The sequence below is a fragment of the Sceloporus occidentalis genome, unplaced genomic scaffold (assembly GCF_023333645.1).
Source record: "Sceloporus occidentalis isolate IW3139 unplaced genomic scaffold, rSceOcc1.0.p SCAF_151, whole genome shotgun sequence".
In the NCBI taxonomy this organism is placed as follows: Eukaryota; Metazoa; Chordata; class Lepidosauria; order Squamata; family Phrynosomatidae; genus Sceloporus; species Sceloporus occidentalis.
This window is the reverse complement of record NW_028317131.1, coordinates 1,428,171-1,444,761: the sequence shown is the minus strand read 5'-3', so window position 1 is coordinate 1,444,761 and position 16,591 is coordinate 1,428,171. Positions and strand designations below refer to the sequence as shown.

Here is a 16,591-nt window from a genome sequence, read left to right as displayed (position 1 = left end):
AACACTGTTTTATTTTTTACGGTTTACCTCTATGTTGAGGCTGACCCTACATCCAGTTTGAACTGTCCTTTATATTATTTCATGTATTATTTCATGTATAGGTATATATACAATATATATATATATATATATATATATATATATATATATATAAACCTCTTCTTCCTAAAATTTCCTCTAGGATTCAGGCAAAAGAATCGATGATTGAAATATTACAAGCGGAGTTTACCCAACTCGAGGAGAAGCATTCCCGCTTTAATGAAAGGGTAAGTGACCCCCCCCCCCCCCCGGCTCATTTAAAATAACCTCTATTACCGATCGTCACTTTGTAATTCCGTTTAGTTTTAATATGTATTTTTTTTGATCTTATATGGGTTGTATAAACCGCATGGATTTCTTATATGTTGAACGTAAGGAATGCAGTTCTATTCTTTTTACGTAGCATTCTCCTGATTCGGCTTTAGCTTCACACTTTTGGTTGCCCATCGGCTTTTCAGATTTTTTTTTTTCTTGGTTGTCGCAGTGGAAAGGTTTTATTTCGGCGCGGTTTATGTGTTACTATAAAGTGCCTTAACCATCAGATGTTATTTATAACTTATTGTCGTGTCCCGATTAGAATGAGCGCCTGCGGGCAGAGCAGAAGGCTCACGTCAAAGTTCTTCTGGATGAAGCGAAAGCTGAGGAGGAAGAACTTTCTAAGAAAGAAGTGGTCAACGGAGAGCAGGTAGAGATGGAGATCAAGCAGAAATGGGACTTTATTCGTGAGAAGAGACGTCTGTTTGAAGGTAACATTATTAGCATACATTCATATCACACCATGTAAGAAGAAGAGTTATTGAGTCCGTATACGCAGTTTAATGTGATAATATAGAGTGTGGATGAGGCCTTGGAGGAGAATCCAGGGTCGGCTGATTTCACACGATGCCGACAGCCCGGTTCCTTAGAGGGACAACCTGGAAAAGGTTTTATTTTAAGGATATAGGCCACCAACATGCTGACAGTTGGAATTCTTCCACGTTCTGAGGGCAGTTATGTAATATTCCTAAAAGTGCTTTGGAAATGACTGTACTTGGTGTACGGAAAAAGAAAAAAAAACAGCCACTTATTTCGCTCGTCTTTATTTTAAATATTTGCCTTTTAGAGCTTCGTTCCGAAATAAAACGTCTGGCGGAACAGAATGCGGAAAAACAGCGCGAGCGAGATTACTGGTTCCAGTACAAGAACGTAGGGAGCCGAGAACACGCCAGACAGATCCGACTTCTGGAAGAAGAAATCAAGAGTCTTACACAGAGCTTCTCAGAAGTGGACGGTCAGTCTCACAATTTAATTTTAATTATTTAATCGTTAATATAAACGCGTCCCTGTGTTATTTTATGTAGAAGCTAAAGATTAATAATGGAATCGCTCGATGTGATTAATAGACATGATTTAAGGTAAACTGTCATTGGGATGATGCCAGAACGTACAATATTTATAATATAACCCCGAATAAAGTGAAAACAGATTGTAAAATTAAAAATAACACAAGTGATTAATGGTTTTCGGTATATAATCTGGGTTTTGATGCAAATTATTCATTTATTTTTCTTCTTTTAACCAAAAAGGATATTTTAAAAAACAACTGGAAACATCTAAAGGCGAAGTCAACAGACAAATGGAGGCGTTAAAGAAAAGGAAACTGGGAATTGCCGCTAAGGTATACTGTATATTAAATTATATTATATATATATATATGACTGAAGAATAATGTATATTATGTATACAGTTTTAAGTTATAAACCCATTTTGTGCTGCTTTTGTACACATTATTGTGAGCTTTAGGGCGTTAGAACGTGGTGATGTCCTCATACCTCTGAGTGTCCTTTAGAGTGACATTCGGGAAGTATGCCAGCCGTGGATTCCCAAAACGGGGAATATATGGGGAACCAAGATGAAGATCTGTTACAGATTATATGCCTAAGGAAATTCACCAAAAACAAATATAAAACGTATTTGATTTATGCCGTAAGGTTTGCTCCCAACATGGAGATCTCGATACCTGGGTACTTCCAAGGTTAGGCTACCCCGAGCTCTCCCTTTTCTGGATGAATGGCATTCTGGCCAGGAGACAGAAGAAACCGACTTGGAGACACAAAGAATCCGGGCTTAACGCGGAGACTCCGGTCAAACCTGGAGAGTTCCTGAGTATGGAGATCTCTCATAGGCTGATGTGGTTTAGCTGGCTCCTCCCACTAAGAGATACACGGATTATATGCCGTCAAGGGGGCGACCCCACATTTCCTACCTTACTAGAAGTCTTGGAAGTTGGTGATGTTTTGTTTTATTCTAAGTTCTGGAGGACGCCCCCCTGCCAGAAATGTTCAGACCGGTTTGGGTCCCTTTCATTCTTATGTTTCCCTAAAAATAAATGACGTTAGGATCGGAAACTATTATGATTCTCATCGTTTAATTCTTCTTTTCCAGGAAGCTTTGGAACACCTGAGCGCGGCAAACCAGAAACCCATTGATGAGAACGCGTGGCTGAAGAGCCAAGTATTTCATTTTATTTTTGTCTGTTGAAGAATAATGAAGGACTGCTTTATGACTGCTTTTATTAGGGACATTGAAAAGTTTTGGAAACTGGCCACTAAACAAATATTTAGGCCAAAAAAAACCTCCACTTTCTCTTAAATTATTTGTTTTTATCTTGGAGAATATGGAAAGGCTCATCAAAAAAATGATTGAGCCATGTCATAGGTATATGTAGGGTCAGATAATTAAGACTTATGATGTAATACATATTTTTTTTAATTTGTTCTGCAGATTGCATATTATAGGAAGGAGGTCCAGGAGCTGGAGGAGAAGGTTCACAAACTTGAGCAGGAAAATCTGGAGATGCAGATAGCACAATATAAAACGAAAGCCATCAAGGTATGCTCTTGGAATAACGGGCATTAACTCTTGCGGGGCTGAGGGATGGGTGGTGATGAAGTTAACTGAATGAAGTCTTTTCCCCCCGATAATGTTTGTTAAGAATATTATAACGTAGGTCTTCATCGGCCCTTACAAATACATTTTTTTTAAAGGACGGTGAACTGCGCGGCCCAGCGCTGGAGAAATGGTTACCCGTAGAAGGTCGGGCTATCCCAATACATCCACCCGACCCTCGAACGGACGATCCAGAAAATCCACGCCACTCGCGTCCTCACAGCAGACAGAAATGGACCATAACACCATCGATGAGAAGGATGGCCATGTCGTAACGCGGCATATTACTGATGGACAGGGCTTCTTAAAAGCACACGGGATGGAATCCACTGTATCTTATTAGTGATAAGTCAATAAAAATAAAAAACCCAAAAAATATTAGCGTGAGATCGATTTGATTGCGTTCCCCGTTAAGCAGTATTTGGTTTTTTTATGGCTATTCTCAGCACAACGCATAGTAAGGAATGCTTTGTATTACATGGCGGCGTCATATTCAGCAGCGCAGTACTTTTTGTACTAGTCTCCCTTGCCACTGATTGGCTGCTTTGACAGGAGACATCTATTGGAATCAATGTGAACGCTTTCCGCGCATGCACACCGCGGCCCGATCTGAAGTACATCAGTGTTCGGCCGGCCACATCTCCTGGGTTGCAGGGGACACGGTTCAAATGCATATGGCGGGAATCTGCAAACGAACTCCATGGCCACACGATGGCCGGCGTGTCCCTTTGAGAAGAACGGATATAATAGCGCATGGCACCAGAAGCCGTCTGCCGCGCGTGTTAGGTGTATTCTGTGTATTTGAGTCGGTGATATCACGTTTGTAACTTATGAGCGGCAACAGCATTCCATGCAAACGTTCCTTCCGTTCCCATGATCCCCCGCGGCACCAAGGCAAGGGACGAAACATCCAGCGTCGAAAAAACCTGATGAGTTTTCTCCTCCAAGCAGAGTCTCCGATGAGTGAAAGCGACGAGGATTACTCGTTATATCAGCGACAGATCCCACATAATACATAGAAACACCGGACATCGCTAATAACTACTATCCCTTCTCACCTTTCAAAATATGAGCACGAGATTCAGGGAAACGTTCAAAAACGTCTGTTGAAGCTGAATTTATTTCAAAATCCACCAATTCTTGATCACGTACAATTTTTTTTCTTAATATTTTAAACAAAAATAGAATCTGCAGAGACAATGCAGCAAGTATGCATTCATGTACAGAATTGCTTTCACGTGGCCAACTTTCCTCGCATCCGCCTAAAAACCCGGGTATATTTACATGGAAGGCGCTGATCAACAGCGCTCGCTAAAACAGAAAGGAGAACGTCGGACGAAAGGCGCCGCCGCCGCACTCGGTGCCGATAACGTGTTGTTGGCCTTTATGGCGCTGCAAACCATGGGTCTGATCTACAGCTCCCCCCCCCCCCCCTTGGGAGCGGGGAGAGGCAGCCGGTGCCATTCCAATGTCTGTAGACTACATGTCCCAGCATGCTTTGCAAGCCAAACGCCTACGGTGGGAGTTTAGGACCAAAAAAGGCTAATCCTCAAAATCTAAGCAAATGAATCCTTTTAGAAATGGCTTTTTTTTTTTGGCTAAGACCTCATTCTGCGTCATAGATTAAGTGTTATGGCACTTTATAAGTGAAGGTATAATCACGGCTAGCCTTTTTTTTTTTTCCTGTCCCGCAAATATAAAAGGAAACGGTACAATGAAAGCAATTCCTCACATTCAATTTTTTTTTTTCTTTAAAAGGCAATAACACGTCAAACGTAGAATAATTACCTGCCAAGCACGAAGCGATAAACTCCTTTTCCCCCGGATTTAAAATGTAGTGCGTTTTAATGACCCGTTCCCCTCATATCCCGTGCAGAATCCTAGGCACAATATTGACTATAGGGGGATTAATGCAACGGATTCCTCAAAGTCCATTAAAATAAAATAGGAATAAAAATTCAATTAACTCCCCGTTAAAAGCATACGGCCGTTCTCTGAAATATTTAGTGCTCTGAATGGAATCATTTTTATAATAAAAAAAAAACAAAACCTGTATACATCCGTACATATTTCATAAGGTGTTTGATACATTAATTGTTAAACTGGTAATCATAAATAAATACAAATACATAAGGAATGTCTACTGCAAACTGAATATATATATATTTATATATTTCAAAGGATGGCGAGAAGGGGGGGGGGAAAAGTGTTAACTTCGATTACTGTCTAAATGTGTAATAAAAAAATAAAAATGGCGGCGTGATTAGCGACATGGGTCCTGGCTTTCGTTCCTCCCCGGTATCACCCACGGGATCATTGGGTTACTGTACCTGGACTATGAAGACCTCTGCAAGTCACACGGCATAGCCAAATACGATAGTTTAGCCAGATATTTGGGAAGTACCCCCCTACCACCATGTGACGGGTTACCATCACACTAAATGACTTAAGACTGGGGGCGTCTTCTTGCTACGGGTGGTGGGGCTTCCTATTGCCTTCTGGACTCCATGGATCGGTTCTTGTACCATTCGTGTAGAAGAATAGAGCTTTAACAGCAGCTTGGATTGGACTGGAAGTAGGATTTGTTACTTGGCGCTGCCCGTTCTAAGGCTGCTCTCATCCATCTAGATTACATGAACTGCATCTGGAAAACAAAAATGGCAGCAGACGTCAGGTCGAGAAGCAAAGTCCATCGAAAGAATGAATTCTCCCACCCGTCATTGGGCTAAAGTATTCACTTCCCATCAATTTAACAGATTACGGAGTATTTTTGGACTACGATGGAAGGCAGAGAGAGCCGTGCTGGTCATAGGCTTCAAAACGTAACAGAACGTATAAGAGAAAAAAAAAAAAAAGCGCAACCCAACGGAAAGGAACGGTGGTGGAACCAAGTCAACCAAGTCTACATAGATAATGAGCAGAATGTCCTCCGTTAACTGACTGTACCTAAAGTGTCCTACAAGAAATCCTGTACAGAGAGCTGTGGATAAGGGTCCTTCCCGGGTGCTCTGTGAGGACTCTGACTGGAAGGGCTGGATGCTGCAGACAGCTGGTGGAGGAGGAGAGAAGAGGGTTCAAAGGGGGAGAGAAAGAAAAGGAACCAAGGGAGGAGAGAGAGAAAGAGAAAAAACGCCTGAGAATGACAGGATATGACGACCAAAATGCAGAGAACATGGTTTTTAAGCAGTTATGGAAGAAATGTTAGGAGACTGGAAAGACGGTAGGTGGGCAGAGTTACGTTCACGCGCTCCCCGCAGGTCGGGTTTAGGAAGGCCAGTAGACCCAACACGGAGATGAGGTCCGTCACCCAGAAGCCTCTGCGTGCTGCCACCAGTAACATGTGGGTCATAGGCTTCTACTGCCCAGCCATCACCTATAAGCACATGACCAGATGCGAATGAATGAATTTGTGGACACTGTCTCCAGTATTCCAAACCCCCAACCAGAATTCTTTTCTATCGCACGGATTCAGCGTTCTACCTTCTGAAAGCTCCGCAGCGTCGTGTGGAGAAGCGAACATTACGTTTATTTATATGGCGCCAGCAGACTCCGTAGCGCTTTACAATCAGAACCGGCAGGATAAATGTAAAAATCACAAAGCTATACCCGTCAGTAAATATTACAATTATACCCGGAATGGCTGCTGGGGAATTCCTCTTTCTGGACGTGAACCTCGTTAGATAATCAGATTCTCTGCCCCTCGTTCTTTGCTTAACCCTCGCGTGCCAGTTTCTCGAAAATGTATCCCATTTTTAGCCACAACTGATGTTGATCATTCCTATCTAATGTAACCGAGCCCTGAATAATGTATAGAAAAAGTCAAAAAATAAATAAAAAGGTGAGCGGCTTGCAGGATGAACTAAGATCTCAACAGAGGGAGAGAAGGAGATGTAATAGAAACAAAGGAAGAGAAAGGAGAAAACACGAAGCCATAATCTGAAACTAAAGGGTCAGAGGCTTAGATGGAACGTAAGGAAGTTATATCACTGAGAGGGTGGTAGATAAATGGAACAGCCTCCCAGCAGAAGTGATGAGGGGAATTTAAACATGCGCGGACAAGCCTATTGCTTCCGAATCCAAAATAAGACCGAGGACTGATTACGGTCTGAGTCTTACAGCAGGAAAAACAGGCGTTTACATGTTAATTATTTACTAATAAAACTTTTTTCTTATAGGGTAGTCTTATATTCAGGCTTTTTTCCTAAATTAATATTCAAATTTTGGGGGTCTTATAATCGAACAGATACGGTATAACACGGATCCCTTTGCTTGAGATGCATTTAAAGCACAAATGATTGGATCTGAGCCGCATCAGGTTTAGACTATTAACCCCTTCAATCCCGGGGGTTTTTGGTACCTCAAAGCCTGGAGCAATTTTGCAATTTTTGCGCTATGTCGGTTCAGCGATGATTCTCTTTTCCTGTGAATAATGTACCCATGTAAACTACATATTGTTTTTTCAAGGAGAGATAGAGCTTTCTTTTGATACCATAGTTGGATGATTAGCTGAAAATTTAGAATTAGAAATTTAGTAAAAACTAGCAAAAATTAGAAAAAAACATCTAAGTTTTTTTAAATTTTCCCTCTGAATCCTCAAAAAATTAGGTAAAGTGACAGAAAATTCCATCCAGATTTATCAATTCAGGTGTCCTGATTTCAGAAATACCTAATTTCATGTAGATTTTCCATATTTTCCCAGCACATATAGGCAACATACTATAAGGCGTACATTACTTTATACAAAGCCGTTACATTTTTACATTAGGTATGATGGGACCGCAACTCTAATTTTAAACAAATAAAACAAAAACACCCACAAAGGTATATATTTCTGTAAAGCAGACAACCCAGGCTATCCTATCAGGGGTATTTGGGATTTCTACATGCAGGTATTTGGCCACAGAAATTAGTTCCTGCACTTTTCTCACCAACGCGTCTTAGTATTTTGTAGTATTCTTAGGATTTTTTGCACAGGGTATGTGTTACGGCAAAGAAATCTTTCCTAAATTGTTCAGCCGCCTCTCCTGATTACGGAAATACCCCACATGCCTAGTTTTTTGTGGTTTTCTGGACATTACAGGGCACCCACCAACTAAACCCAAATTTTTTACATTTTTTTGTTTTTTGGGTTTTTTTGAAGATCGTGGGGAGTAAAGGGTTAATTTAGAAAGTTTCCTGCAGCTCTGCACGATGCTCTGTCTCTCTCTCTCTCAGATGGAGGAGAGAGGCAGAGCATCTGCAGTAACGGTCACACGATCGCTGTGATTACTCGTCACAAAGATCGTGTGCCATTGCTGCCGGATGTGTGGCACTGGGGGACTGCCCCGGGTGTGGGGCAGTCCCCCAGGGCTAATAACAGACCGGAGGGAATGATCTGTAACAGGTTACACATTTGTGCCGGTAACTGTTACAGCTCCCTCATCGGAGCTATCGGGTAGCCCAGCAGGGTCTGGACAGACCCTGCAGGGGATACCCTGTTCTCCCGTGGAAGGGAAAGCCTGATCGCGCGATCGGGCATTTCCAGCTGTAACAGTTTACCAGCATTAGTGCCGGAAACCGTTACAGCTCCCCCATCTGAGTGATGGGGTAGCCCAGCAGGGTCTAGACAGACCATGCAGGGATACCTGATCGTCCGGTGAACTTCCAGGTCACGTCAGTAGTGGCGTGACCTAGAAGGGAAAGCCCGATCGCGCGATCGAGCATTTCTATCTGTAACAGCTTTCCGGGTTCGCGCCGGAAGCTGTTACAGGAGATCGGGCAGCAGAAAGCCAGCGATGCTGGCTTCTGCTGCCAGGGGGGAGTCCAGGCTGTCAAACGACGCTGCACGAAGGGCTATCCGTACCGGTACGTCCATAGGGGTTTCTTAGTGGGGGTTTTTTTTAACGTCCCGGTACGTCTATAAGGGATTGAAGGGGTTAAGGAAACACAGGTCAATAAATAAATATATAGATAGAGCTGGACGACTCGCTGAGCCCAGCGAGCTTCGGCTACAGACCGAATGAACTGAATCCAATCCAGAACCTTTAGCCCCAGAACACAGAATTACAGAATTGCAGACCCCCAACCCCCCCGGTTGCAGATGGCATCCTGGAACCATTACTGACTGCTTCTCGTTTCCGATATTTTTTGTGATTCGGATGCAAAGCCCCTCAAATACACGGGCGGCGTGCCACCGACCGCCAAGGCTTACAATAACAGCCGGAATAAAAGACAGGGATGGAAACCAAAACACACAAGGACTGCGGTGTGAGAGAGCATTATAGTCTGCGTCGGCTCGGGCAACAGCGGCTCGATTCAGAACCGACGGAGACGACAGAGAAGGACTTGTTTCAGCTCGCTGCCGTTCCATCGGAAGCGTGGCCACCGCAAACAGAACGCTGTAAAGATCAGCGGGAACTCACAGAGCGCCGTTTAGCCACCTGCCACAGCTGGAAAGGGAAACTTCGATCGCTTCTCTACTGTGAGCAGGCGAAAGGACGAACGCGGAGCGAAAGAACTGCAAACAACGTCTGCTACAGAGCATAAAAACATCGGAATCGAGATTAGAGGACCTTATTATTATTTATTGTTTTATATAGCGCCATCAAATTCCGTAGCGCTGTACAACGGGTGGACAGGACACAAGTAGTATGTAACATAACAATTTGACTTACAGAGACAACAGGTGAGGCCGGCTCAAAGAACAGGGCGCCAACCTGAGACCAGACACAAGACCCACTCATGGCGGGAAGAACGGGGGAAAGCGTGACCGGCACCGGGGGGCGAGGGAAGCCATCTTTTGTAAAAGGAACACTCATACCCCAAAAGGACATTTAACTAAAAAAAGTGACGCTGTGCCGCCATTTTTAATCCCAAATCCACGAAGGCAAAAATAATCGGTTAATCATTCACCGTCTAGTTGAATGCAGAATATAAGATACGGACGAGGCGATCCTCAAAAGCCGCAGCTCTTATTTTGTACATTTTGCAGGGCGTGCACTTTAAAACCCTGCTATAATAAAGTCTAATTCTGGGCTATGTCTTTACAGAAAAAACCCTGCTGCGCACAATATAATTTAACTATTAAGAGAAGGCTGTCCCTCAGAACTTGGCGATCAAACAAGGAGGGCTTGCGAGAGAAGCCATAGAGAGGTTAGCGACCACTCGAGGGGCTACAGACTTCTGAGGCGGGGAGTGGGGTAACTGCGCACCAATGTTATTGAGAGTTTATTGTAACGGTGGCTTCTATGGGAAGGTGGCAAGAAGCCAGTACTCAAAAAGTACCATCTGCGCTGTGATGTGGGTCAGGTTTTGTGGTCGGATGAAACCATAATGGCACTTCTTGACCAAAACCCAAAGAGCTCTGTGTGGCCTCACCGCACATCACCCCTACGGTGACTTATGGTGGTGGCAGCAGCATCACGTTTTGGAGATGCTTCTCATCGGTGGGGCGTGTTGACGAAATCGGATGAAGCAAGAAAACAGGGAAACGCGAGAGAAGCCGCCTCTGGCCACCACAAAAACCCGAAGCCAGGGAGGAGATTGGGCTCTCAGCAGAAGACCGATCCCAACCCGGCCTCGGAACGCCGATCCCAACCCGGCGCACGTATTACATGCAGCTCCCACCCAAACACTTACAGCGGTTATTGCCACAAAATAAAATAGTTATAAAACTAAAGAATAATCCAGGAGTAAAACACTGGCAAGCTCTGGGCTTTTCATTATGGTCTTGCTTGGCCCCACCGCGTTCCGTGTCTCACTACCCACCGCGTTCCGTGTCTCACTACCCACCGCGTTCCGTGTCTCACTACCCACCGCGTTCCGTGTCTCACTACCCACCGCGTTCCGTGTCTCACTACCCACCGCGTTCCGTGTCTCACTACCCACCGCGTTCCGTGTCTCACTACCCACCGCGTTCCGTGTCTCACTACCCACCGCGTTCCGTGTCTCACTACCCACCGCGTTCCGTGTCTCACTACCCACCTGTGCTCCTGATACAGGGCCAAACGGATTTGCTGGTCTCAGGACAGGTTGGTTATATAATAATGTCTGTTGGGGTATGACGGGTCCCATCTGAGGTGGCTACAGAAAAAAAACAAGAAGAAGCAATGCTATACATACCGCATTAAAAAACAGAAATACACGCCTGATACGATACATACAACCAGAAGGAGCCAACATGTTAAGGTCATGTTTGGGGGGGGGGGGATAAGGAAAGCAGGTGGCTTCTGGTGTTAGTACCCTGCCGGGGCATTTATCGAAGCTTGCTGGGGTACGCAGGATGGCACATCATGGAAAGGAATGGGGATTATACCTATAGAAGGCTCACTGTATGTCATTGATTTACCTATACATTATACAGGGCCTGCCAAGCTCTTTCTGCAGCTCACTATGGTTGGACTCCATAATGTATAGGAAAGTCAAGGAGCTGTAATTCTTCAAACTGTCCAAAGTGTACATAAGGGGCACGGCAACGAAAGATACCCGGCCATCGCTTACCATTCCGTATCCGATGACTCCGGTGGGGGTGGTTGCCGGATACGCCATTATGGGGGGTGCCTGATACAACGGAGACAAAAGGTAAGCAGAGCTCGTCGACCGCCACATGGCATTCATTTCATACAATATCACCAGTCACACCGGTCACAGATCAGCACTTGATTGTTTAGTGGCCATGCAGAGTAGCATTATTTGGCATTAGGCCAGGCATCAGTATGCTCAGTGCTGTACAGATGGAGGGCACATCTGCACATTTCAGTGAGTCAGACACGGGGTGAGCCGGTTCCCAAGTAAAAGGATCCTTTTACGGATCCTCTTCTGAGAACCGCCTGGAAGGGGGGGAGGGGTGTGGGTTGGATGGAGAGTTCAGAGGAGAAAAAAGAAATGGGATGAAGGGGAAACTATTTTCCCTTTTCAGCAAAGCATTCTGGGAGTTTAAAAGAAATGTATTTTTTGACGCGCAGGGTTTGGATTTGTAAGCGGGGTTTGAAAGGACTCGTTGTCACACAGAACGCTGGCTCAGCGCTTCCAGGGCTTTGAAAGGTCAGATGTTCTGAAAATGTATTCCGAGCGCAGAGCCGGCGACGGCGTTCTGGGCAATCACGAGAGCGCCGGTTACTTACTCCACAATGCCTGTTCTTCACAATTTGATGCCAGATTATTTTCTCCCATCTTTACATTATATCACACACATGCACCGTCTTTCCTGCTGTGATTTCATAGAACATAGAAACCGGTCAGACCCGTTCCCCCCCCCAGCTTTCCTTCTCTAAAACTCAAACCTTAACCAGTCGTTGGTCTCATCTTGGATTCAAAAGCCATATGGCCTATCCCTAAAATACTGTATTAGCCTCTACGTCTGATGGGAGGCTGTTCCACTTGGCTACCTATGGCCTCTTGCGCTAACATTTGTCCATACTCGAAATAATCTTCCCTCCTAAAAAAAACCCTCCGTGCATTTAAACGTTACCATCACATCTATCTCTCTTCTCTCCTCCAAGCCAGACATATTTAATGACTTCCAAGTGTCCACATCCAACATGGCGGCCCCTTTACACTTTCAAACAGTCCTTCTTTGGCGGACTCATCATACACACTCACTCACTCATACACCCAGACTCACTCACTCACTCATACACCCAGACTCACTCACTCACTCATACACCCAGACTCACTCACTCACTCATACACCCAGACTCACTCACTCATACACCCAGACTCACTCACTCATACACCCAGACTCACTCACTCATACACCCAGACTCACTCACTCACTCATACACCCAGACTCACTCACTCACTCATACACCCAGACTCACTCACTCACTCATACACCCAGACTCGCTCACTCACTTATACACCCAGACTCGCTCACTCATACACCCAGACTCGCTCACTCACTCATACACCCAGACTCGCTCACTCACTCATACACCCAGACTCGCTCACTCACTCATACACCCAGACTCACTCACTCATACACCCAGACTCACTCACTCATACACCCAGACTCACTCACTCACTCATACACCCAGACTCACTCACTCACTCATACACCCAGACTCACTCACTCACTCATACACCCAGACTCACTCACTCACTCATACACCCAGACTCACTCACTCACTCACTCATACACCCAGACTCGCTCACTCACTCATACACCCAGACTCGCTCACTCACTCATACACCCAGACTCGCTCACTCACTCATACACCCAGACTCGCTCACTCACTCATACACCCAGACTCGCTCACTCACTCATACACCCAGACTCGCTCACTCACTCATACACCCAGACTCGCTCACTCACTCATACACCCAGACTCGCTCACTCACTCATACACCCAGACTCGCTCACTCACTCATACACCCAGACTCACTCACTCATACACCCAGACTCACTCACTCATACACCCAGACTCACTCACTCATACACCCAGACTCACTCACTCATACACCCAGACTCACTCACTCATACACCCAGACTCACTCACTCATACACCCAGACTCACTCACTCATACACCCAGACTCACTCACTCACACACCCAGACTCACTCACTCACTCATACACCCAGACTCACTCACTCACTCATACACCCAGACTCACTCACTCACTCATACACCCAGACTCACTCATACACCCACACTCACTCATACACCCAGACTCACTCATACACCCAGACTCACTCATACACCCAGACTCACTCATACACCGACTCACTCATACACCGACTCACTCATACACCCAGACTCACTCACTCACTCATACACCCAGACTCACTCACTCACTCATACACCCAGACTCACTCACTCACTCATACACCCAGACTCACTCACTCACTCATACACCCAGACTCACTCACTCACTCATACACCCAGACTCACTCACTCACTCATACACCCAGACTCACTCACTCACTCATACACCCAGACTCACTCACTCACTCATACACCCAGACTCACTCACTCACTCATACACCCAGACTCACTCACTCACTCATACACCCAGACTCACTCACTCACTCATACACCCAGACTCACTCACTCACTCATACACCCAGACTCACTCACTCACTCATACACCCAGACTCACTCACTCACTCATACACCCAGACTCACTCACTCATACACCCAGACTCACTCACTCACTCATACACCCAGACTCACTCACTCACTCATACACCCAGACTCACTCACTCATACACCCAGACTCACTCAGTCACTCATACACCCAGACTCACTCAGTCACTCATACACCCAGACTCACTCAGTCACTCATACACCCAGACTCACTCACTCATACACCCAGACTCACTCACTCATACACCCAGACTCACTCACTCATACACCCAGACTCACTCACTCATACACCCAGACTCACTCACTCATACACCCAGACTCACTCACTCATACACCCAGACTCACTCACTCATACACCCAGACTCACTCACTCATACACCCAGACTCACTCACACACCCAGACTCACTCACTCACTCATACACCCAGACTCACTCACTCACTCATACACCCAGACTCACTCACTCACTCATACACCCAGACTCACTCATACACCCAGACTCACTCACTCACTCATACACCCAGACTCACTCACTCACTCATACACCCAGACTCACTCACTCACTCATACACCCAGACTCACTCACTCATACACCCAGACTCACTCAGTCACTCATACACCCAGACTCACTCAGTCACTCATACACCCAGACTCACTCATACACCCAGACTCACTCACTCATACACCCAGACTCACTCACTCATACACCCAGACTCACTCACTCATACACCCAGACTCACTCACTCATACACCCAGACTCACTCACTCATACACCCAGACTCACTCACACACCCAGACTCACTCACTCACTCATACACCCAGACTCACTCACTCACTCATACACCCAGACTCACTCACTCACTCATACACCCAGACTCACTCACTCACTCATACACCCAGACTCACTCATACACCCAGACTCACTCATACACCCAGACTCACTCACTCACTCATACACCCAGACTCACTCATACACCCAGACTCACTCACTCACTCATACACCCAGACTCACTCATACACCCAGACTCACTCACTCACTCATACACCCAGACTCACTCACTCATACACCCAGACTCACTCACTCACTCATACACCCAGACTCACTCACTCACTCATACACCCAGACTCACTCACTCACACACCCAGACTCACTCACTCACTCATACACCCAGACTCACTCACTCACTCATACACCCAGACTCACTCATACACCCAGACTCACTCATACACCCAGACTCACTCACTCATACACCCAGACTCACTCACTCATACACCCAGACTCACTCACTCATACACCCAGACTCACTCACTCATACACCCAGACTCACTCACTCATACACCCAGACTCACTCACTCATACACCCAGACTCACTCACTCATACACCCAGACTCACTCACTCATACACCCAGACTCACTCACTCACTCATACACCCAGACTCACTCATACACCCAGACTCACTCACTCACTCATACACCCAGACTCACTCACTCACTCATACACCCAGACTCACTCACTCACTCATACACCCAGACTCACTCATACACCCAGACTCACTCACTCATACACCCAGACTCACTCACTCATACACCCAGACTCACTCACTCATACACCCAGACTCACACACCCGGACTCGCTCGCTCACTCATACACCCGGACTCGCTCGCTCACTCATACACCCGGACTCGCTCGCTCACTCATACACCCGGGCTCGCTCGCTCACTCATACACCCGGGCTCGCTCGCTCACTCATACACCCGGGCTCGCTCGCTCACATATACACCCGGGCTCGCTCGCTCACATATACACCCGGGCTCGCTCACTCATACACCCGGACTCACTCATCATACACCCGGACTCACTCATCATACACCCGGACTCACTCATCATACACCCGGACTCACTCATCATACACCCGGACTCTGAAGGTTTTAACCTATAACTTCTTCCTTTGCTTGGGCCCAGACCTGCTGCAATACAGAAGTTGGCCAACATTTAAAGGGACGACCCAAAACCTACATTCTTTGACACAAGGGCGCTCCTCATTTGCTTGTCTCTCTTTAAAGACAAAATAAGGAATGTTTGACATTTCTGGATACAGGTTTATTCTTCAGCTGTACCTGCAAGTATACACCACGAATACATCGGGCTACGTGTTTAAAGGTCCCTGGCCCAACTTGGCACAGTCCCTTGTGACCCGGGATAACGCTGAGGTTAAGGCAAACAGGCAACGGACCCAGGAGCGCCACATCTCGGGTCACCCTCGACTGGGGAGGAACGAGCGGCTGATAAATGCTTCAAAGTCAAAGTCTTCTGCTACTTCTACCAAAACAGGACCCCAGTTCACCCCACATGCGCCCGACGCTCCCCGAGATGACAATGAAGATGTTTGGAATCGTTCCATTCGCACACCATTAATGGAGACCCTCCAGTCCAGAGAGGCACAACTCCAGTCTTTTTTAGGGCCGGGAACTGTGTATTCTTCTGAGGACAGTAGCCTAATGGGCATAAAAACCTGGAAGAGCCGGAATTAACGAGTCCTCGGACAACAAGGAAATCAAACA

At 46.0% G+C, this 16,591-nt stretch overlaps 1 protein-coding gene and 1 pseudogene across 1 annotated transcript; one reads left to right on the top strand and one right to left on the bottom strand.

Annotated features, from left to right (window-relative positions):
* The first annotated feature begins 200 nt into the window (after nt 1–200).
* LOC149280626 (coiled-coil domain-containing protein 83-like) lies at nt 201–3,699 on the top strand. The gene is made up of 7 exons (XM_089500330.1): nt 201–266; nt 617–785; nt 1,142–1,309; nt 1,605–1,696; nt 2,464–2,532; nt 2,803–2,910; nt 3,520–3,699. Exons 1-7 carry the CDS (start codon nt 201–203, stop codon nt 3,697–3,699), a joined length of 852 nt encoding a protein of 283 aa, XP_089356456.1.
* Nucleotides 3,700–5,923: 2,224 nt separating this feature from the next.
* Nucleotides 5,924–16,591, bottom strand: part of LOC149280625 (phosphatidylinositol-binding clathrin assembly protein-like) — a 41,502-nt pseudogene continuing 30,834 nt past the window's right edge.

Coding starts and splice junctions, on each gene's coding strand:
- LOC149280626 (XM_089500330.1), top strand. CDS start 201: ATGATTGAAATATTACAAGCGGAGTTTACCCAACTCGAGGAGAAGCAT. Junction 267..616: donor ATTCCCGCTTTAATGAAAGG/GTAAGTGACCCC, acceptor TGTCCCGATTAG/AATGAGCGCCTGCGGGCAGA. Junction 1,697..2,463: donor AACTGGGAATTGCCGCTAAG/GTATACTGTATA, acceptor CTTCTTTTCCAG/GAAGCTTTGGAACACCTGAG.